The following is a 24,019-nucleotide window of genomic DNA, read 5'->3' as shown; positions in this document are numbered from 1 at the left end:
GAAACTATCAACAGTAATGACATTAGAAACTATCAACAGTAATGACATTAGAAACTATCAACAGTAATGACATTAGAAACTATCAATAGTAATGACATTAGAAACTATCAACGGTAATGACATAAGAAACTATCAACAGTAATGACATTAGAAACTATCAACAGTAATGACATTAGAAACTATCAACAGTAATGACATTAGAAACTATCAACAGTAATGACATTAGAAACTATCAACGTAATGACATTAGAAACTATCAACAGTAATGACATTAGAAACTATCAACAGTAATGACATTAGATAAAACTATCAATAGTAATGACATTAGAAACTATCATCAGTAATGACATATGAAAACTATCAATAGTAATGACATTAGAAACTATCAACGTAATGACATTAGAAACTATCAACGGTAATGACATAATAAACTATCAATAGTAATGACATTAGAAACTATCAACAGTAATGACATTAGAAACTATCAACAGTAATGACATTAGAAACTATCAATAGTAATGGCATTAGAAACTATCAACAGTAATGACATTAGAAACTGGTGCTTATTGTAATGTGTGACCAATACAGACCTCAACAAAATCTTCACCAAGCAGAAAGCCGATTTTGTTAACATAGAAACGTTGCCTTTGAAAGTAGTACCATTGTGTTTCACATTCCTTTAATCTTTTTTATATTTATTCTCACAAAAATTAGGCAATTAAATTGTCAAAAATATGCTGATTTGATGAAAAATAAGTGAAGATAAATTAGACATGTGAAGATCGTAATGAATTGCCATTGCTGAGTCGTGATATTTCTGTCGCCTATTGTCCAACAAAGCATTGCGAACCCCTTCATGTATGTAAAGTTAATGTCATTAGCTGATGATTGAATGTATATTTTGATATTTTCTGTAAACGTTACAATATCGTTAACATCAAGGTAACATCAAAACATAATAAGCATAAAGATAATAGTGATACTTACTTACGACAACTTCAAAAATTATTAATTATAAAATTTGCTTGAATAATCTATAATCAAATGAAAATTGTAACGAGCGCTGCTAATTATAAGTTTACCTTATGTACTATCAATAATTTAGTTGAAAATTTACTTGAATAATCTATAAACAGATTACATTTACACCAAGCGCTGCTAATGGTAATTTGATATTGGTAATTTTATCTGGTTAACTATCAATAATTAATTAGAAAATTTACTTGAATAAACTATAAACAAATGACAATTGTACCAAGCGCTGCTAATGATACCTTAATCTAGTGTTAAAAAATTATTTTAACTAGATGGCATTTTTTCTAAAATGCTTACAAACCTTTTATATCAACACCATAACATTTCATGGGGTACCTTTAACCAATGCACATTTCACAGGCGATAGAATATCGAAAAAACAAATCACCGCGAACATACAAATAAATATAAGAAAAGTCGATTACCAACAAGTTTAGATCGAGAAAATAAATCACCATGAATATACAAACAAATGTCAGTAAAGTAGATCACCAACAAGTTTAGATCGAGAAAATCAATCACCACGAATATACAAACAAATAGCAGTGAAGTAGATCACCAAAAGTTTAGATCGAGAAAATAAATCACATGAATATACAAACAAATGTCAGTAAAGTAGATCACCAACAAGTTTAGACCGAGAAAATCAATCATCACGAATATACAAACAAATGTCAATAAAGTAGATCACCAACAAGTTTAGACCGAGAAAAGAAATCACCACGAATATACAAATAAATATCAGTAAAGTAGATCACCAACAAGTTTAGACCGAGAAAATAAATCACCACGAACATACAAATAAATATAAGAAAAGTCGATTACCAACAAGTTTAGACCGAGAAAAGAAATCACCACGAATATACAAACAAATGTCAGTAAAGTAGATCACCAACAAGTTTAGACCGAGAAAATAAATCACCACGAATACACAAACAAATGTCAGTAAAGAAGATTACCAACAAGTTTCGATCGAGAAAATAAATCACCACGAATATACAATCAAATGTCAGTAAAGTAAAGTAGATCACCAACACGTTTAGATCGAGAAAATCAATCACCACGAATACACAAATAAATAGTAAAGTAAAGTAGATCACCAACACGTTTAGATCGAGAAAATCAATCACCACGAATACACAAATAAATAGCAGTAAAGTAGATCACAAACAAATTTAGATCGCGAAAATAAATCACCACGAATATACAAACAAATAGCGGTAAAGTAGATTACCAACAAGTTTAGATCGAGCAAATCAAATACCACGAATATACAAAACACATATCAGTAAAGTAGATTACCAACAAGTTTAGATTAAGAAAATAAATCACCACGAATATACAAAAAAATAGCAGTAAAGTAGATCAATAACACGTTTAGATCGAGAAAATAAATCACCATGAATATACAAACACATATCAGTAAAGTAGATCACTAACAAGTTTAGATCGAGAAAACAAATCACCACGAATATACAAACAAATATCAGTAAAGTAAATCACCAACAAGTTTAGACCGAGAAAACAAATCACCACGAATATACAAACAAATATCAGTAAAGTAAATCACCAACAAGTTTAGACCGAGAAAACAAATCACCACGAATATACAAACAAATATCAGTAAAGTAAATCACCAACAAGTTAAGACCGAGAAAGTTTACGGCGGCAAAAATAGATTCGACTATGGAAGTTATAAACTACGAAGTTTTTCCTAAATTAAGGATGATTTTACTTTAAATAGTAAATTCTGGTGGTGGGCTAACGACTTGTTGACTACAGGTAAGTTACAGAGGAGACAAATTGTTTCGAAGCGTGAATGTGACAGGTATACTCACCTTAGCCGACAGCTGGCACCAATGTCAGACCGGAGAATAATTTTATATATCGTTTCTACAAAACAACAACGTTAAATATGTCGATGTTGTTCCATTGTTAACTCATTCTGCAGTTTGGCTAGCTGAGAACTGTTTGGTCTTTTTTTAGCTTATATCAGCAGCTATAATTAAATGGCATGGGCTGAATTCAGCGATGTAGATTACGGATGATTCAAATTTAGTGCAAGAATACTGGACACTTTTACTGCTCAGTGACAACAGCTTCTATAGGCGAGATAAAGCACGTTTTATACACTTGAAATTCATTTTTTCCCACAAATTCACAGATAAATAGTATTATTACTTTTTTTAATGAATGAAGCAATAACAATAAAATACAAAGCGTCTTTTTGTATACAATACTATTATTGAATATATAAACATTTATCACGGTTTAAAGTACAGCTGTCGATTTCCTGTCCTGCCAGAAAACACAAGTACCATATATCTAGTGTTCACATAGTAATAGTTTTAATTTTTTTCTGTCAGATTCTTCTTATCACTTATCAATTCCATCCCGTGAAGCAGGGACACGGCCAATGGCATCGAACTCCAACTCTCCTGGAAATCGAACATTGAATACAGTCAAACTATCGCAAAGAATTTTTTGATGTACTTCACCTCATTAATCACAAAGGAAATCACAAGGAAATAAAAAAAATCACAAATAAATTATAGTAAAGTTATAATACTAATTTCTTGTTGATAGTTCGGACAATAAAAATGTGTTTCTGAGAAAAGCTCCCAAAAAGCCGGCATATATTCCTATCTTCAGTGTACGTATTAGATATTCCAAAATAATAAGTAAAATAAGCTTACTGGCAATATGCTAAGCATCTATTGCCATAAGTTTGCCCGTTCCATCCACATACAGGTCTGTAGGTTTTTATGCAGTTGCATGTCTGGAGACAGGGACATCGTTTCTTACACGCTATCATAATCCCTCTGTAATATTTATAAAATAAGTATATTTAGACAATAAACAGATAGAAATGCTACAATAAAAGTTTATTGTAGTTATCAAGGTTATTCAACGGACAACCAATCCTCAATTTTACTCAACAGTAAAACGCCCAGAAAGCTTAAATTTCAAATATAAATGTAATATTGGGGATTTTGGAATTGAACAAAACATCCTTAATGTGATTCTCTTCGATGAAGCAAAAGGTATATTTTCAAAGAATCTGGAAATACTTTTTTCTGTATCCGCCGTTCGAATCTCTACTCTTTTATATTGTATTAAGCGTTCTTACTGAAGTGTTTCTATTTTGAATCGAAACTCAATAAATTGCGTATATTACATTCTACCGAAAACAATCTCCGGAAACATGTACTTAAAATGAAATATGTTTTTTTTTAAATAATGCAACATTTTTGTGACCCTACTTGAGATACTTGTATGTTTGTATATTAAGTAACATCTTACCTCCGACTTGCCACACATTCATTTCGGTATGTCTTTCCGTTTAAACCACACACATGCTTTCGATAGCAACGGGCACCTGTTAGATTCAACACCATAAAAATTGAAGTGGCATTTCTATCTCTTCACATCTTTATACTCATGGAATGGCATTCAAATGTAAAGTATCCCAATGAATAGTATTCCACTGTAGGGTATTCTAATCAGGAATATCAAATAAACTGAATACGATTCCACTGCAACATCAATATTTACTTTAAATTCAAACGGATTCAAGCAACGAAAAATATGGCTGTACTTACGGCTGTTGGCATGGATGTGGTCAATTTGTAAAATATATGTAAGTATCAAAATTATGACCATGGCAGTGTTCATCTTGTTGTTTTTTAGGAATATATCACATTTAATGCGCACTCTAATATGGTGGAATTTCGTCACGTGATTGACCTGTCTGCTTATTTATTAATTAAGAATATAATTAATTCATCAGCTTACTTTTTTTCTTAATTATTATTTGCGCAAAGCCAACACATCCTCAAATGTTTGAAAAGAGTTGTCATTTAACTAAGTGAAAATTTAATAAGTTGTTATAATTATGCACAAAATCTAATATGAGTCAAAACATCCCTGGTACTATTTTTTTTATTAAATACAGATATCATCTCAAGTGTGCAATTTATTAAACGAAATGATATGTTCCCAACCTTATGTTACCATCTCAATTTAATATATTTTATCTGTATTTGTATGAATAAATAGGTTCATGTCAGTCCGAAGACGTGAAATTTCTTTGGCACTCAACCGCACTCAATCTACCCATTTTATTTATTAATATATTTATTTATTAAAAAATATCATATCCATATGTAGATCAACCTACCCCTTTATGCCAGAAGAAGGAAATTGAAAACGGTCGATTGTCAATCAAACAAACAACCTTGTAGAAATAATAATATAGCAATCATATAAAGTACTATTTTGGCATCCGATCGGTCATAACAATTGAGAGTATTACCGATCGGTCATAACAATTGAGAGTATTACCGATCGGTCATAACAATTGAGAGTATTACCGATCGGTCATAACAATTGAGAGTATTACCGATCGGTCATAACAATTGAGAGTATTACCGATCGGTCATAACAATTGAGAGTATTACCGATCGGTCATAACAATTGAGAGTATTAAGTACACATATGGTTTAACACATTAGATATGATAGGTCTATCCGATGTATTTTAGGAAATAAATAAAAGTTATATATCTGCCTGTTTATGTCCCATGGACAAGGTTTAATATACTAAGGATTAGTTTTTATTTGAATCAAACAATTAATTCACAATTAACCAATTAGAAAAAGGCGTTAGTTAAAATCTTAACTAAGTTCAACATTCTGTAATTGTTTTTTCCTGACGTGTTATGGTGATAGATAATTAATTTTTCTACGTCATGAATTGCTACCTGATATGAAGCAGAATTTGAATAGACTACCGTGAAGTATCCCTCGCATGGGGCCATGATAAAAGAGCACTGTAATTTGATGAATAAATCTAAATTTTTAAACGACATAGATGATGAATGTTAAGTTGGAGAGCTAGTGCATTCCTTCAGGCAATGTGTAGATGTTTATAACAGAACGCAAGAGCCTAACTGATAGAATATACCTGAATGTACTGTGAAGCGGTTTATAGAAGTTTCTCGTTATCATTTATCACTTTCTGTCTTCGCAATTCTAAAATTCCATCTATTACCATAAAACAAAAGCGTGTAACATATGTATCTTTAAAAGTAACGATGAACGCAAAACGTTTCATACAATAGTGGTTTCTGTCTTGAATAATTATCTAATTCTTCATGGTCTTTTATAACAAGAATTTATGTGCAAATTGTCTTATTATATGCCTATTACATTACTGTCTTATTATAAAAAATGAATAGTGAGAAAGTTTTTGTATGGTATATCTAAATTCCGTTTTGATGCACTTCGCTTCACATGGCTTGTAGGTCTCCAAACCTTGCTCAGGATATCGATGCAAATATAACTACATGTAATGTCCGTATGTAGCCCGTGTATAATCATGACAGCATACTGGAATGCACGATACTGTTAATTAATTACGATCCTAAGGCAGATAAGGTTAGACAACGGATAATAGTAGATTGTTGTATTTGATTACAAAAGCTCTTCAGAACATAATAAACTGTATATTCTAGTTATACTTTGTTGTTTTCCTCCGGAATATCCAGTTCTCCATGACTACTAATCCGTCATTCGTAGTTAAATAAGTTAAATGTAAAATTCGAAGAGGTCAAACTAAATCTATCAGAAACAAACAGCTTATATAAGCAAGAACCATGATATTTAACGATATAAAAAGGGAAAACGTGAATAAAACAAGTAAATGTTTATTTCTAAAAAATGGTGAAATTTACATAATAATAAATCAATTGAAAGACACTTGATAAAATAATGTCTTTAAGTCTTTTCCTAAGTTTTACTTTTTTCCGATTACAAAACACGGACATTCCCACGGACATCTAACGCGAACTCCCCTAAAAATAGAAAACAAGCATTCATTTATTTAAAAAATATCAAATTTACAAAACATGAAATCAAGTAAAAGGCACAGGTTAAAATAACGTCTTTCATCCTTTTCCAACATTTTGTTATTTTCCGATTACAAAGCACGGACATTCCCATGGACATCTAACGCGAACTCCTCTACAAGTAGAACATTAAATGTTCTAATAATACTGCTGAATACTGTTAACCAACTAATTTTCGCGTGTGACAAAATGTCTTGTATTTGGCGGACGATCAGAAATAGCCAAATTAAATCGTCGCCAAAATATTTTAAATACCGGTATAGCAGATCGACCGAGGCATCGATCGCGAAATTAATTTAGCGTGAAAAGAGCCGTGCGTATTGCCGCGAAAATAAGTAAGTTTACAATAATTAAGTACGTTTTTATGATCGACCGGATATACTGGAAAAGGTCAAGGATCGCTCTTACATTTAGCCATTTTAGCCATTTTAGCCATAACGTTGTTACTTATTATCACATATATACATTGTTACACAATTGTATCAGAACTTCATTAGAACATTATTAAATTTATAGCATTTTCTGAATTGTTAAATAGTTGATGCTTATAAGTTTCCTTATGTATACTTACTTGCATTCGGCTGAACATCGGTTAGGATATGTTTTACCATCATGCCCACACACAGGGTTGAAATCTAATGTACATGCACAACTATTTCGACATGGGCATGCACCAGTGCACTTGACAGGAACGCCTCTGAAGAGAGAAAACGAGTCCAATTTTTTGAATCGTTTGGTGGGTTTTTTTCATTAATAACTTTTTTTTCTTGATTTTTCGTTATTGTTTTAAAGGGAGTTAGTTCTAACAAAATACAGTATTGATTTTTCATAATGATGTTTGAAAACAATTACAATATCATCAATCTAAAAAAATGAATCAAAACATTATAGAAGTCTAAAATCATTTTACACATACTTGCATCCGGCGGCACATTTGTTCGAATAGGTCTTTCCATTTGTTCCACATACGGGACTGAAATTCAGTGGACAGACACAACTGCTTTTACAGGGACATTTGCCCTTACACCTGACCGTAGCACCTCTGTAATGCAAAACAAACAAATGCACATATACATACAACGTAATGTGTTGTAATGGAGATATTTAAAAAGACAAACGCATACATGCTGTCGCATTTCTTTAACAGGTACATTAATGATGTATTCTTCTGAGGTTTCAGTCCCGTTGAAGTCTCGTTTCGACATAGATCAAAGAACTTCTGATATTTTCAAATGAAATCTATCAATATCTGTAGCAAGGTGCCACTTGCAAATTTTGTCAAAAAATTACATTTTTATTTTAGTTGATTTTTTATACGAGGATTTTAAGAAATGGCCCATTTGGCGGTCTTTTTGAAATTGTGTCTTTTTTCGCTTTGAGGTGAGCCACAATTTTACCATTTTTGACTGAAATTGGGTTTTTTTTCTTAAATCATTACTGCACCAGTATATTTAGCTGTATCGAGCTAATTTTTGCTGTAAATCTTTACTAGGTTCGTGGTCATTAAAATATTGAGCATTAATGTGTGAAATTATACACTTTTGTCACTTTATTTGTACATTTATAGGTAATTTGAGAATTTTTATTTTTAACTCTAAAATACTGAAAAATATTCAAATGGGGCAAAAAAGTAAGCACACGGACCCTCCATTTTTCTGCCTGATTTAGAAAGAACAACCCTTTCCCTGTTGATATACAAAATATTCAGAAAAGTTTGATAACAGAACTTTTTCTATAAAGGGTTAAATTTGGCAAAAATGACTGAAAATGGTGCATATGTAGCTCAAAATTAAGGGGTAAGGGTAGCATATTTTGTTATTCTGTGAAAAAATTTAGTTTTATTTATCAAAACTGGTATATTTTTAAAGACGACTACTGGAAAATAAATTGTACAAACATACATACATATCACACATCTTATTAGGAAATTATGGCTTTAATCTCTTGTGTTTATTGTCAAAACGGCAAAATTCCCATAAAATCCAATATTTTGTCAAATAGGTGACTTTGAGTGACAATAGCTCAAAAACGAGCACACGGACATATGGTTCTTTTTCCATTTACTTTAATGGTATGAACTCCTATTTCCAAAAATCTATATGAGAAAAAAGTTTAATACAAGAAAATTTTGACTTCTCAGAGGAGTACACCCTTTACATTACGATCTTACTTCCTATTAGAAAATGGGACATATACTACAGGAAAGAAAGAATGTCTTCTCATGAAAAAGTAGCCGATTAAAAAACTATCATTATAATGCATATTTAATAACTCTAAAACATCATTTTTATTGGTTTGTTGATTATTCATTTATTTACACCCAGTTTATTCTTGATACATATGTATATGGATTAAAACATTAAAAATACTTAGTCTGAATACATTATGCAAACAAAAATCACCTGCTTGTATTAAAATACAAACTTCAATACAGGTAAACAACACTATCATTACACCTTGCCATTTACATCTCGTAATGTATGGGTTCATGCCACTTACTTGCATTTTGCCATACAGGGATTGCCGTAGTTCCTTCCATCTGAACCACAAACTGGATCAAGATGTTTTGTACAAACACATCCAATTCCTTTACATGGACATTTGCGATTACACCTTATCTTTACATTACTGAAACAGGCAACGATTAAGAATAACGTAGCCCAAGGTCAAATTTCTATTTTTCGATATTGATAAAACATTGTAAATGTCAATTGTTGACAACTGTCTTTCAAAATTTGCCAATGAGTTATAAAAATTAACTTCATATGTAAAATCATACATATCAATTGTGGACCTCTACAAAGGTCCTTAATTTTTGTATGTGATATGTCGATTTTTAATAAATGTCAAAAACGATATCTAATGTGTATTTTAATCACAAGAAAACATTGGTCATAGAATGTCACATTAGAGAAATCAGCGTTTAGGTAATGCAGTTCGCAAAGGAATATTGAGTCGGTAATTCTAAATATGGAATCATCGAGTCAATATGCTATATATATTGCACGTCACGTGACCATGTATTAGCCAATAAAAATGTGGAAAACCAGAGCATATCTAATATAATCATATATATCAAACACCATGACATATACTCATTTAGAATTTAATATAGACGATTATTGTTTACAGAAATATATCTTCTTGATCGATTTCGTTTGACATAGATACGGTATCAAAAATCGTATCCCTGAAATAGTGCGGAAAGGTGTGAATGGTAAATAAAATGTTACAGTCAGATCGCACAAATCTCTTTTAAAACAAAATTCATCAACTTTTATGTGAAGTTTCTTGAAGACATTTGTGAAAACCTAACAATGTTGATATTATATCAAAGTATCTGCTTACTCGCATCCAGCACTGCAGGCATTGCTGTATGTTTTCCCGTCATATCCACACACTGGACTGTATATTGACGGACAGACACATTGCTCAGGACGACAAGGGCACTTGCCTTGACACCTTACACGGGCGTTACTACAATGGGGACAACATGCTATTGTTAGAACATTAACTTAAAGCAGATATGGACGATAGGATCATTCATCGTTTTGCCTTTTTCGCTATAATAAATTATACGTAGATTTGGGTATGTTTGCAAGGGTCAAATTGACAAACATGCATTGGTAACTTACTTGCACTTTGCCACACACTTGTTGCTGTAGGTTTTCCCATTCGTGCCACAGACTGGTTGATATTCCCTTGTACAAATACAACTTCGACAAGGACAACGTCTTCTGCATGCCACTGTGATGCCTCTGTAAATTATGATTTGAAACACTTTATATTTCTCTTCTCATTCATCTTTAAATGGCCTTGATAATTGATGGAACTAAAACGAACAAAACAAGCTAAAATTATGTCTGGAATCATTATCTATTCAGTAGGGCGTCTTGATAGTCCCTTTTCGAAGACATCGTTGCCCTGATTTTCCCGTTGCATGATCGTTAAAACGGCTACTTTTCGTATTACGTTATGGTTTTATCATCTCCTTATCTGGGAGGTCCTGGGTTTAGTCATCAGTCGAGACACACTAATGTCCACAACATTGCTCAGAATTGAGCCGACACTTTGTGTCGTAAAAACGCCAAACAACAAACTTGTCACATCGAATTGATAAGGAGCAAAATCTGTCATACCGTTCATATGTCACGGATGCACTGTGTCTGGTCTAACCCACGCATAAGTTAAGGTCTGGCCTCAGTTGAAGATTAATAAAATGAAAGCATAATCTAATTCGTAGACGACTAAGACGAAGGGGAATGTTCTGAAAATCCTTTTGCTATCATGACATGATATAAGCAAATATTGTTTGTCTTTTTTTTCTTTTTTTTCCAATCCAAGAACACGAAAGACATTACGAGGACATAACATACTTTTAAAAAGTGTGTGGTAGTATTTTTATTGCAGCATACGATATAAATGTATAGTTGAAAGACAACAGCATTATGGCTTGGGGCAATGTATATAGATCTTAAATTTTATCTATGTCACAGACAGTTTCAAGTGCCGGAAATTTAATTTGTATCAATTAATATAATTGGTAAATATAATTGGATTTGCACTAGGGAGTACATTCAAAACCAATTAATATTTTTTCATTTTATTAATAAATCTTTACTTTGTCGATTGAGAAAATATGGATTCATTAATCTAATTTCATCATTTAATTATGTATTTATTGTTGCTGTTATCGTTTATAATGTATCAGTCACTTAGATAAACAATATATTGTAAATAATGCTTTTGTTTGTCTTACCTTCTATTAGCCAAACATTCGCTACGGTACGTTCTTCCATTAACCCCACATACTGGCTTACCGTAACACCGCACTCCTGGTAAGCAAATAAAGTAAGACAAAACATTCAGGATCATTCTTTAGACTAGTGGACATTTTATCAAAAATAAAAACACATATAGATCCTCCGAAATTATTTTGTTTGTTAGTCATATCAAAAACCAATTAGTCATTTAGGACATGTTTGGATTCTGAAGTGATGCAGTACACGACAATGCCATGACCAACGGTCATCATCTTGCAAGTATATATTTCATCAACATAGCTAAGAAACCCCATCAAGAATTGATAATTACGAACCTGTCTGATTGTATATGGAAGTGAGGGCGTGGGCTATTTACTGCGATTCGTCGATACGCCGATTGTCATCAAAACTATCTAAATTTTGACTAATAAGAAGCCTGTTTAGAAGTTTGTTTTTATGGTAACCCTTGGAACAATTGCGTTTGATATCCCTCAAAATCCTATAAATGTCATTTTTTATTGAAATCGGACAATACATGTATCTTAATCTGGACCAATCAAAAGTCAGGTTATGGCGGACATGTTAGGTGCTGATTTGGCAGTATTTCTTCACGTGAATTTCACGTGAATGAATATTGCTTGTATACAGCAAGGTGTTTCACATATAATCATCATTTTTATACTATCAAGATTCATTTTTAAAATTGATCTATGGCAGTGTATATGATTTTAATAATCAATGTTATTACTTACGTCTGCAATGAACTTCAGAAATCTGTAAATAAGACGCCAGAAAGAAAACCGCTATTAGATAAATGTTCATCCTGTTTTGTCACTGCTAAATTCTATTGTTCATAAGAGTATTTATATATATACATTCAATCACGTGACATACTCATTAGCATTGTTCTTCAAAACAACAAAGGTAATAAATTACACAATAGACGTTACATCTTTTCCGTGTGAACCTAGTTGGAAAACCCCTTTTTGATGACGTCAATCAGATTGTGAGTCCTATTAAGATGTACGATTTTATTTAAATCACTTGTCAGGCTTAAAAGTCAACAATAAAATGTTAAAGGTCAATAGTTAAACAGTGTTTTAATAGTAACAAATGTGTATCATAGTATCATTTGGTTCTTTAGGAACTTATTTAAACGTTGTAATAAACTTATCAATAACTTTTTGAAATATTACGAAGAATTTCATCCTAATACAGGTGTTTAGTTTAAACAATACTTTAGTCAAGTAAACTCTCATACATACACATGAAATACAAAATTTACACATTCGAAGTTAAGAATTGAAACAAGCGTTTTCTCCTAACAAGGTGTTTGCCAGCTAGGATGACATAGTTAAATGATGTATCGACGGTATACAGACATACATTGTAATTCGTAATGTAGACCACCGTGTTCGCCATGTACAAGAACACAACATTTCTTATACAGCACTGTAAACGTTATGAATTTCGTGTGTGTTTATCTTAAATCATCTTTAAAAGTGTTTGGTGTGTAAATATTTTCGCACCGTGCATCCTTGCCAAAAGAAATATTGGCGATTAGACATATTCACAGATTCCGTATTTGATCTCCATACTGTAAATGACCAAATCAAAATACTAAGAGAAATTACCCGTAATGATGACGTGTACTAGCAATTACCTGGCTACAATAACTACCGAATAGCCGATTATTTCCGCGGAACGAAATTTTCAAGATTTTATTTAAAAAGGAGAAAACCATATGCGATCATAGCAATGTCCCGCGAAATCGCGAAAATATTATACTCGCGAAAGTATCCGGCTTTAAGGTATACAATACACATTAGATATTTTATTAATTCAGTCAACGCCATACGAGAAAAAGAGAAAGATCTAGGAACTATATCCGTAAATAGAAAAGATCGGTCTAGCATTTAGGTAAAACCTGCGCTATACTAACTATTGCTATCTATTTTGTACCGTTATTACATTTGAGTGGGGTTTTGTCTGGTACTATAGCATTTGAGATGTAAAAATGTCTGACATCAGAAATTAAAAGGAACGCAAACCCTACTGATTATAGTGCATATTTGACAAAGGGGTGTGTTTTGTTATGATATATGATGGTTTTAGTAATATGAACAGGTGATATATTGGTGAAATAAGATATCAATGATCGCATCGGATTACTGATATGAAAGTTTCAATTACATTTTAGATTTTATTTTCATTGCAAAACAAATCTGAATTCCTACCAATATCATGTTAATTGGGAAATTGTAATGTCCCCTGTGGAGTATTGAACACAATCCGGTGTTTTTTTGACAAGATACCATCGAGAATTTTCTAATGTCTTTCTTTTCATATTTGACAGAATAAATGAAGTCTGCCTTTTGGTAGTATTCATCATTTTTATGTATTATTGACCTTGATTTATTTATTTTTCATTAATTTTGAAATCTATGATGCATGCATGCCTGTTTAGTTTGAAATGTCAATTATTTCATTATCGTTACAGAAACGACATCAAAACAACGTTCAAGTATAAACAATTTAATCTAATTTTATTCTAATATCTTTCGATCGAATATTGAAATCATTACACGTCTATTAGCACTTTGGAGATATTGGTTTTTTTCAAAGAAATTAGATATATACATTCGTATTCTCTGTGAATCTTATCTATTTCGTAATGAAGAAAAAGTTTTACAGCTAACTTTTGATACTAATGTTTTACTGGTCTACTCAACATATCTTGCTTAACTCGTTCTAGCTTCCGTGTTTCCAGGAAACAAGAATCAGAAAGTTAGTAATTTGCATTTTACCAAGAAATATGTAATGTATATGTAAGAAATACAAAAGGAAATGTATACTAGATTCCCTAATTGAGTTTGTTTTATATCATGTATCTTACACATTCGAATGATATTTTAATGTCATATTATATCAAATTGAATTCAGCTGCTTATTAGTATTTGATCTATCAATTACAAAAAATCGTTAATATTATAATATTTTAGACCTAGATGTTAACGTCAAGTTAATATTCCCTTAATAAGATGTAAATATTTTGTGTGAAGTTTTAATCAGCGCTGGTGTTTTGAAATAATCAAAATATATCAAGAGGGAAAATAAATCTCTTTTTATAATTATGACATGTAAGATGTGTTTGGTCGTGGGCATTTCCTACGTTTTAATGACAGTTTTGTCAATATGTTATCTTTTCAGTCGTTTCGTTCGTTCTAAAGGTTGTATGGGAAATCATGTATAGACCTGGATATCGCCTTAGCAAGAATTTTAATACCGAACTGACGACCTTATAAGATGATATGCCAATCAAACTTGACCGACTTTTAATGAAACTTTAACACATAGAGACAAGTTATGCTATGGCTTTAAATAAGTTTGGGGAAAAACCAATACGATTGATACCATATATGCTAGACTGAATAGTGGCAATAAAATGTGCTGTAACCAAGGGCATATATACACTGCATATATATATATATATATAGGTCTGTTTATACTATGTATCTAGAGCGTATTAGCATTATAGACGCATTCCATTTATCATTTTATTAAAACATATCGATTACAAACCAATTAATAAATCAAAACAATGGATCAAATGGAAACAGATAGTGACTTATCAATAAAAGGATCAACTGTGTCATAATTACATCCTGATTCAAAAATTATATATGCATATATGCCTGACCAACACAAGATAATCTTAAACATGAGGCATGCGACCACTTTATCATTCATATATTATAATCAACATTACTATGGCATCCCGTTATACGGAGCATGACTAAGCACATGATTTTATACAGGTATTTTGATAAAAACATATGTACTCGGCATTTAATCAACAAATTAACCATGGGTTCATTTCATTGAATTCAATATAGAATGTCTATCAACGTAGTTTGATATTAAAAACCAATGTTGATATTCGTATGTGATTTAGTTACATATCATAGACCACGAAAATTGAAATTAACAATAACCATTCCATAAACGTTGACGATTGGTTACTCTAGTGCAGTCAATGAGTAATACGACATATGCAGGCATATCGAGAGAAGAAGACAAATTAGGAAGTGCCTTATTCCAAGACATGATATTGAAAACGTTCAATACCAGTATGTGTTTCTTTACGCTGACATTTGTTGTTATCAAATTTACCAAAACTACGTCTTACAAATGCATTATAAAGCGAATTTTAATCATTGAGTTTTGCCAAAATCTAATCCGGGTGGAGAGTTTTATCACATTCAGTGTGTTGTAATTAAATTTTATGAATGAATGCCATGAGAATATTGTAAACTGAGTCATTCATTGAAATATTTTTCTGGTATGAGGATCACCCATGTAAAATATACAGGACCATATGCATGAAGTTATCAAAACAACAATGGATTATTACTCCGTTTGAATACACTCAATAAGACAATCTATTATATCTGATTTGCGTTCATATCAATGTGATGGCAATGAATATGAATACAAACACAGTGTCAGACCCGACTAGTATAGACGTCCTTTTTTTGTGTAAAGCGGGACAAGGTGTGTTCCATTATCGCTAAATTAAGGATTAGCTTTAACTATTCCTATACAGCAAATTTTTCACTGAACTACTAAAATCAATGTCAGAAAAATGTGTCAATAACAGATGAATATCTTGTATCATTATTTACCTGGGAAACCAGACTCAACGGCAAACAAACATTGCGTATTGTTTGTTTACATGTAAAAAAAGTCGGTCGGGAATAAAGCTTATTCATTATAAGTGGTTTTTTTTATTTACGTAAGCAATGGCGACCACACAATATATGATAAAACCAACAAATAGAAATATCAAGTCTGATAAACAAAAAGGTACTTTTATTAATTTATTGATCCTAATGGTACAAATTGATACTTATAACTCCTAGCAAAAACTGACGTTCATAAACTGTATGATAAGGACAAGATCATATTTATATTATCTTAAACCAAACCGATATGTTATTCATCTTATACACCTAATTGATGCTAAGAGCTAAAAGTATTGGTTGTTAGAGCACGCTGAATCACTGAAGCTAATAAAAAAATCAAGCTTCAAAATCTTCAATGATAACCAAATGGAAATAACGCAATACCAACGCGCCATATATAGCAAGATTGAAACTGGTGACAATCATATATACAAAATATGTCAAGTTAATATGAATAAATTATGCAAAGTAAAAAAAGTTCTTACCTCAATTTCACAACTAGATATCTTATTTTTATAAGGTTCCTCTATGTAAATTCGCTGATTTTGTTGAAAAGTATGATTTATATTGTTACATATATAATTAGATAATCGAAGGTTAACAAGGAAATCTTTAATAATATACAAATTAAATATCATAAAATATGAAGCCCAAAATAACACTGTATTCATGTCTTAATATGTCACAATTAAACATTGTAAGATAATAATGAAATTATGTAAGAATTAGTCAGTTCAGGACATCATTTTGTGATTGCCCCCGAAGTAGGGGATGCAATAAAAATAAGAAAACACATAACAACATAGAAGTGTTTTTTATTTATAATTTTTTTTCGTATAATGTTTTTGTTTACATTCAAACATCTATTAAAAGTGTATTCATATGTCATATAATATCACAATACAAGACTTTGTAAACATGTTAAACGTATGATCATTTGAAAGGATTCTAAAAACGTAAGGCTAAATAACTAGTTATTACAAAATAATTGAAGCGAAATTGGGACCGAGTCCATCATCGATAAAAAGCTAGCTGAATTGGTAGGACATCAAGATTGTGTTCGAAGGTTCTGGGTTCGAGCCCCGGTCTAGTCGCTTTATTGTCTCATCCCCTGTTTCATAATCATATAGAATCACTTCCAATCGTACATTTACAATTTTATTTTTGTAGACATATCTATGATAAATATGAACATGTTCCCCACAAGGACATCGTTAAACATTACAATTACGATATGGTAAGATTAACACAGGCGATATGATAAAGACTTGTAATGTATTATTGTAAATAGCGTGACCGACTATGCCTGTTGCTACTCTGTACTGCAACTACAACTGTAGTACGGTCCGTTACCAAGTTCTATCTTGGACCCAGGCACTGTTAAACACAACAAACTAAATACTGCCAACAATATATACAAATAAATGGCTAGTCTACTTGACTCATAATCACATGTTAACAACCATGATCCGATTCATTTACACCTGGTAAATACAACAACTGAATCACCTTGAGCACCCTGTATCTTCAATACCACAGGTCTAAGTAAAGAGGCTGCTTCACTATGACAGTCAGTCCCTCGTGTACAAAGTACACATTATCACGACACCAATACCGAGACACCTGTGACTACAATACCGAGTCACCCTTTTACCGCGGCACCGAGTGCTTTTGGCAAACCTTGTCTCATTGTTCAAGCAACACGCCGCCCTGTGTTACTGAACACCTGGTATCGAACTGACACCGCGTTACCCTGTACTCGTCAGTACGTCACCCTGTACTGCAGTACCCTGTAACGTATACCCCATAGTGGTAGCAACAGTGGAACCCCAACTTTCTCAGCTGGGCCCAAACTTATTCAGCTTGGTCACTGACAGAACCTTGCCGAAGCAGAGATTCGCCTCTTACATCGTGCTCCCCATTGACGATCATGCTGAACTACTTAACTTAGAATCAGTAAATTATTCGTGGTATACAAAGAATTTCAATAATTAAATACTTATTTATTTCAACAGTAATCAACTTTTAATTTGCTAATATATCTTTCCTACATGTAACTGTAAAATTAGAAACTATTTACAATATTCCAGGCCTGCACATTGATTAGTCATTAATTAATTAAAGAATCATTATAAACTTCCGGAAATCAAGGGGAATAACTCTAATCAAAATATCTTACATTACAATCATTCGCTTCAGTATTATTGTAAATAGAATGTACAGAAAATTTTAAAAATAATATAAATTGCGGCCAATGTCTTTGTTACAGACCTTATGGCGAAGACGCTTTGTATGGTAAAACTTATCTGACCACAAGATCAAATCGTCAAAACCCGTAGGGATATTGTGTATATATTCACATACATGTACTAATGTCTAAATATCTTTGTCAATGGAATAATTTGCAATGAAAATATTTATAAAGGTATAGATAGCAACAGAAATACCGACAATGGTTATCTGAACCACATTTATGACATGAAACCATTTTAAAGTTTTAGTTAGCATATTAATATTCAATCATGATACATTTTTGTTTCATAGTTTGTCCAGAAATACACATTATATGTTCAAATATTCAAATATTTGTTTATAGCAAATCCCGGCAAGCATTTCACTAATGCACATAGACTACAAATTTAACTGAAATATTTACTATTGCTTTTATATTATAAAATAATTTCACCTACCTATTCTGTTTTGGATTTCGTTTAGCTATTTTGTATTTCGCATTTTATTTTGTATTTCTCTCATCCTTATAGTGTAAGGGAGGTAACTCTTTGATAAATGATTAATATATCGCAGCAGGCAGTCACTTTACATTTTGTATACATCTAGCACAGTTATCTTTCTTTGATCTGTACGATATACAATTGTATATACAATGTATATATATGTTTATTACATAATTTGTTTACACCAATCTATATATGAAGAAATATAATATTTTCAACTATTACACCGACCGTTCAATAAAACCTTGTTATATTGCACGGTTCGAAGTTATATTGCACGCTTCCATGGAAACGTTATATTGCACGGTTCGAGATGTTATATTGCACGGCTTTAGGAACACCTCGCTGTTGTTGTCTAGTTTTGTAGAAAACTTCCGAGGAATTGCGAGTAACAGTGAATTACGTTATTATGATGTCACAAATGTTCACGCTCAATTTCGCGCTGGATTTATAGATCTCGAATCAAGCACGTCATGTAGACGTTTACTGTACCGAGTAAAGGACGGACACGATGAATGTATTAGATCAAAAGGCTGCAAGCAGGTCTAATAATGTGACAACAGACAATAAGACATCCAAACCGGAGTTACAACGTGACGTACGTGGGCTATACGTCAATCTTCAATAGGATATTAAGGTTTTTTTCCGTACGTTACGGTGTTGGTGATTTTGTTAAGTGATTGTCGTATTCGTTTTATAAAAAAAAATATTAAACTGAAAAACTGGTGATTATGTAATAAAACAAATATTCCATGGTTACTGTGCTCTAGTTCATAATATTTACCCCTCGGTGATGGTAATCAACAAATGTTATATTGCACTTGGCCTTTGGCCTCGTGCAATATAACATTTGTTGATTACCATCACCTCGGGTTAAATATTATGAACTAGAGCACAGTAACCCATGAAATATTTGTATAATATGTCACCCATACTGCACTCATACCGACTATATATAGACTACCATTTGGTCACAATTTGTTGTTTAAAATTAATAAAGAAATGCAATTAGTACAAACTGAGCGTCGCTGAGGGTGTCGATTTTACTACGAATACTTGCACCTTTGATTCCCAAGTTAGTGACGTTAGGTTCTAGCAGTACGTACATAGTTACAGTTATAGGTAGTACGTGTTTTTTCTCCGAGTACTTCAACTATTTTTCAAAATCAATAACACCTTGTAACACAGACAGGGTATTGAAGAGGAAAATATTTCATGTTAAGTATGCAATGATTTAATCACATTATTCTCCACTGGAACATTATCGAGTTATAATAACCAAACTGAAGCGCGTCTACCCAAGGCTCTACCGAAGACAAAAATGTACGAAATCTTGTAGTGAACAGCAAGCTACTTTCAATCAACATACGCAAAACAACAAAGTGCTTCATACATAGATTCCAGACACCTACAGATATCAGCAAAATATTGTACAACAGTGTGATGCCTTACTAAGTTTATGATAATGGTAAACATACAAACATGTGACTATCCTGTATTTAGTATATACCTATCCGAACTAACCGGATACGGAAGTATGTTTGTATTCTGTACACATGCGCAGTTGAATAAACGTGGGAGCCATGATGCTGTGAACCTTCGATGGTGTTGATTTCTATGTTTTGGTTCAATCCGTCCTTAAATGGGTATTTAACTCACGTAACAAACACTAAAAATTTGGCGACGAGGATGTAAAACCCCAATGTGTTGGCGCAGGCAGTTAATTTAACGGATTTGGGCTGTATTTCCAAATTTGACACGACTCAAATTTCCACGTTGGGATATCGATGGGAAAAATGGATGCGGTCATTTGAACTTTACGCTACAGGCAAAGGAGTGGACAATGCGGTACAAAAACAGGCATTATTATTACACTGTGCAGGTCCGGCGGTGCAAGACATATTTTACACCTTGGATGTTAGAGCGCCGGGTGAAGGAGAAAACATGTATACCGTTACCAAAACCAAAGACGTGTTAAGACATTTCAGGCCTCAAGTGAACGAGACATTCGAAAGGTCGCAATTCAGGGCCATGTCACAAGATCCAGCTGAATCGATTGAACAATTCATCACAAGACTACGTGAAAAAGGTCAGTTCTGTAATTTCATAGACATGAATGAGATGATTCGTGACCAAATCATTGAGAAATGTAGTTCGAGTCGTTTAAGGAGGAAGCTACTTGAAAGACGTAACGTTACTCTCGATCACATACGAGAACTAGCAAACGCATTTGAAGCGGCGCAAAGGGAGGCAACTTCAATGGAAACGCATGAAACAGTACGGAAAGTTAGTGCAAAAGATACAGAAAAGAAACGTCAAAGGTCTGGGTACCAGTCTAAAAAATCTGAGGATAGCAGAACGTGTTTTGCATGTGGTTATTCTGGACACCTAAAATCTGATCCATCCTGCCCTGCTAAGACCAGTGTAAAAAGGTTGGACATTTCGCTTCGCGATGTAAAACAAAATCAAAACAACACAACCATACTCGTGTGAAACAAGTTGCCGCTGATGATGACTCTAACGATGAATTTCTATTCAGCATTGATGCAGGTGATGATGACAGTTACATAAATTTAGAACTGGGAGGCGTCAAAGCAAAATTTGTGATTGACTCTGGTGCAGGTGTTAATGTGCTAGACCAACAGGATTGGAACCAGCTGAAAAGGAACAACATCAAGGTACGTGACCAGAAAATCAAACCAAGTAAGAGGTTATTTGCATATGGGATCGACGTTCTATTAACTGTAGTTGGAAGTTTTGTAGCAGAGGTCAAGGAACCAGAATCTGGAGTTCAAAGGGCATTGTTATTAAGGAAAAAGGAAAGGCGTTGATGAGGAAAGGAACAGCTAAAGATCTAGGAATACTCCGATTAGGACCAGAAAAGGTGACTGTAAGCTCAATTCGAGAAAAGTACCCAAGTGTTTTTGAGGGTATTGGAAAGCTTAATGACTATCAACTAAAGCTACCTATTGATAAAACTATGAAACCAGTTGTGCAAGCTGGTAGGAGGATGGGGTATTCGTTAAAGGAGAAGGTTGAGAAAAAACTGGACGAGCTTGTACGCGGAAATGTCATCGAACAAGTGACAGGTCCCACTGAATGGGTGTCACCAGTTGTTATTGTACCCAAGTCGAATGGAGATATCCGACTATGCGTCGATATGCGAGTCGCGAACACGGCAATCATTCGTGAAAGGTATCAGATACCAACAGTCGACGAAATCCTACAAGAATTAAACGGAAGCGTTATTTTCACGAAACTCGACATTGCCCAAGCTTACCACCAAATCGAACTTGATAAGGGATCAAGGGGAATAACTGCGTTCATGACCCACAAAGGTGTTTTCCAGTATGTATAAAAGGTTGATGTTTGGTATCAGCTGTGCTCCGGAAATGTACAATCGCATTATAATGCAGCTTCTCGACAAATGTGACGGAGTACACAGCATTTTCGACGATATTGTGGTACATGGGGCTACTCAGGAGGAACATGATCACCGTCTCAACAAGGCATTATCTGTTATCCAGGAGAGGGGCCTCACACTGAACTATGACAAGTGCAAGTTTAACCTACCTGAAGTAGAGTTTATGGGACATATTTTGTCAGGACGTGGTAGAGGACTTGCGAATGAAAAAGTGAAAGCAGTACAGGAAGCTCGACGTCCAGAAACTGTGTCGGAAATAAGGAGTTTCCTTAGTCTCGTCAATTTCAGTGGAAGATTTATTCTCGACTTAGCAACAGTAGCTGAACCGTTAAGGAAGTTGACCAAAAAGAGTGAACCGTTTAAGTGGACGACTGACCAGGAAACAGCATTTCAGATTTTGAAAAAGAGACTTTCTAGTGCAGAAACACTGGGTTACTTTGACTTAAATGCGAAAACCCAAGTTATAGCAGATGCTAGTCCTGTTGGACTCGGAGGCGTGCTCGTACAAGAGAAAGATGGGCAGAGCCGTGTAATCTGCTATGCAAGTCGTAGTCTGACGAATGTGGAGAGGAGATATTCACAAACGGAGAAAGAAGCTCCGCGTTGGTGTGGGCATGTGAACGTTTTCACTTGTATATCTACGGTACAGATTTTGAGTTACTGACTGATCACAAACCACTTCAGTATATATTCACTCCGAAATCAAAACCATGTGTTAGAGTTGAACGTTGGGTGCTACGGTTGCAACCCTATAGGTACACCGTACGACATATACCAGGACCCAAAAACATTGCAGACTCGTTATCTCGATTGTTGACAAGGGATCCAGAGTCTATGGTGAAAACTCGAGACAAAATCGAGGAATATGTCAACTTTGTCGCGGAGTCTAGCGTGCCTACAGCCATGACCCTTCGCGAGATGGAGTTAGAATCTCAGAAAGATTCTGAATTAGACAACATCAGACAGTGTATGTTGTCAGGGAAATGGGACAAAATTAAACACAAAGACTACATTTTGGTCAGACATGAACTTTCGTGTGTAAACAATTTAGTACTGCGGGGTACAAGGATTGTTGTACCTACCTTATTGAGGGAGAGAGTGCTCGACATAGGTCATGAAGGACACCCAGGCATAGTGTTAATGAAACAGAGACTACGTTCTAAAGTATGGTGGCCAAAAATGGATCGTGATATTGAGAACTATTGTAAGACGTGCTACGGATGTCAGCTTGTCAGCAATCCGTCGAAACCTGAACCAATGGTGAGAACCGAGTTTCCCTCAGGACCGTGGCAAGATATCGCGATAGACTATCTTGGACCCCTACCGTCTGGCGACAATTTACTTGTCGTAGTAGATTTTTACTCAAGATGGGTAGAAGTCAACATATGCAAATCAACGACAGCAGAGAA

At 33.6% G+C, this 24,019-nt stretch overlaps 3 protein-coding genes across 3 annotated transcripts; 1 reads left to right on the top strand and 2 right to left on the bottom strand.

Annotated features, from left to right (window-relative positions):
* Positions 1-3,257: 3,257 nt before the first annotated feature.
* Positions 3,258-4,747, bottom strand: LOC138330991 (serine protease inhibitor dipetalogastin-like). Its single transcript, XM_069278457.1, has 4 exons — positions 4,638-4,747; positions 4,339-4,414; positions 3,732-3,857; positions 3,258-3,473 (listed from the first exon to the last, which is right to left on the bottom strand). Exons 1-4 carry the CDS (start codon positions 4,708-4,710, stop codon positions 3,419-3,421), a joined length of 330 nt encoding a protein of 109 aa, XP_069134558.1. The 5' UTR covers positions 4,711-4,747; the 3' UTR covers positions 3,258-3,418.
* Positions 4,748-6,726: 1,979 nt separating this feature from the next.
* Positions 6,727-12,543, bottom strand: LOC138331002 (four-domain proteases inhibitor-like). Its single transcript, XM_069278465.1, has 8 exons — positions 12,459-12,543; positions 11,703-11,778; positions 10,579-10,701; positions 10,292-10,420; positions 9,443-9,571; positions 7,860-7,985; positions 7,515-7,640; positions 6,727-6,889 (listed from the first exon to the last, which is right to left on the bottom strand). Exons 1-8 carry the CDS (start codon positions 12,526-12,528, stop codon positions 6,832-6,834), a joined length of 837 nt encoding a protein of 278 aa, XP_069134566.1. The 5' UTR covers positions 12,529-12,543; the 3' UTR covers positions 6,727-6,831.
* An 8,443-nt stretch (positions 12,544-20,986) lies between these two features.
* LOC138329984 (uncharacterized) lies at positions 20,987-22,017 on the top strand. Its single transcript, XM_069277340.1, has 2 exons — positions 20,987-21,618; positions 21,726-22,017. The coding sequence occupies exons 1-2, from the start codon at positions 20,987-20,989 to the stop codon at positions 22,015-22,017; spliced, it is 924 nt and encodes a 307-aa protein (XP_069133441.1).
* Positions 22,018-24,019: the final 2,002 nt, after the last annotated feature.

This window comes from Argopecten irradians, chromosome 1 (genome assembly GCF_041381155.1).
Source record: "Argopecten irradians isolate NY chromosome 1, Ai_NY, whole genome shotgun sequence".
NCBI lineage: Eukaryota > Metazoa > Mollusca > Bivalvia > Pectinida > Pectinidae > Argopecten > Argopecten irradians.
Note: the sequence above shows the minus strand (reverse complement) of the source record. Positions and strands in the feature narration are given on the sequence as shown.

Coding starts and splice junctions, on each gene's coding strand:
- LOC138329984 (XM_069277340.1), top strand. CDS start 20,987: ATGCGGTCATTTGAACTTTACGCTACAGGCAAAGGAGTGGACAATGCG. Junction 21,619..21,725: donor GCTAAGACCAGTGTAAAAAG/GTTGGACATTTC, acceptor ATTTCTATTCAG/CATTGATGCAGGTGATGATG.
- LOC138330991 (XM_069278457.1), bottom strand. CDS start 4,710: ATGAACACTGCCATGGTCATAATTTTGATACTTACATATATTTTACAA. Junction 3,858..4,338: donor GAATGTGTGGCAAGTCGGAG/GTAAGATGTTAC, acceptor TAAATATTACAG/AGGGATTATGATAGCGTGTA. Junction 3,474..3,731: donor AGATGCTTAGCATATTGCCA/GTAAGCTTATTT, acceptor TTCGATTTCCAG/GAGAGTTGGAGTTCGATGCC.
- LOC138331002 (XM_069278465.1), bottom strand. CDS start 12,528: ATGAACATTTATCTAATAGCGGTTTTCTTTCTGGCGTCTTATTTACAG. Junction 10,421..10,578: donor AAGTGTGTGGCAAAGTGCAA/GTAAGTTACCAA, acceptor TCCCCATTGTAG/TAACGCCCGTGTAAGGTGTC. Junction 7,641..7,859: donor AAATGTGCCGCCGGATGCAA/GTATGTGTAAAA, acceptor TTCTCTCTTCAG/AGGCGTTCCTGTCAAGTGCA.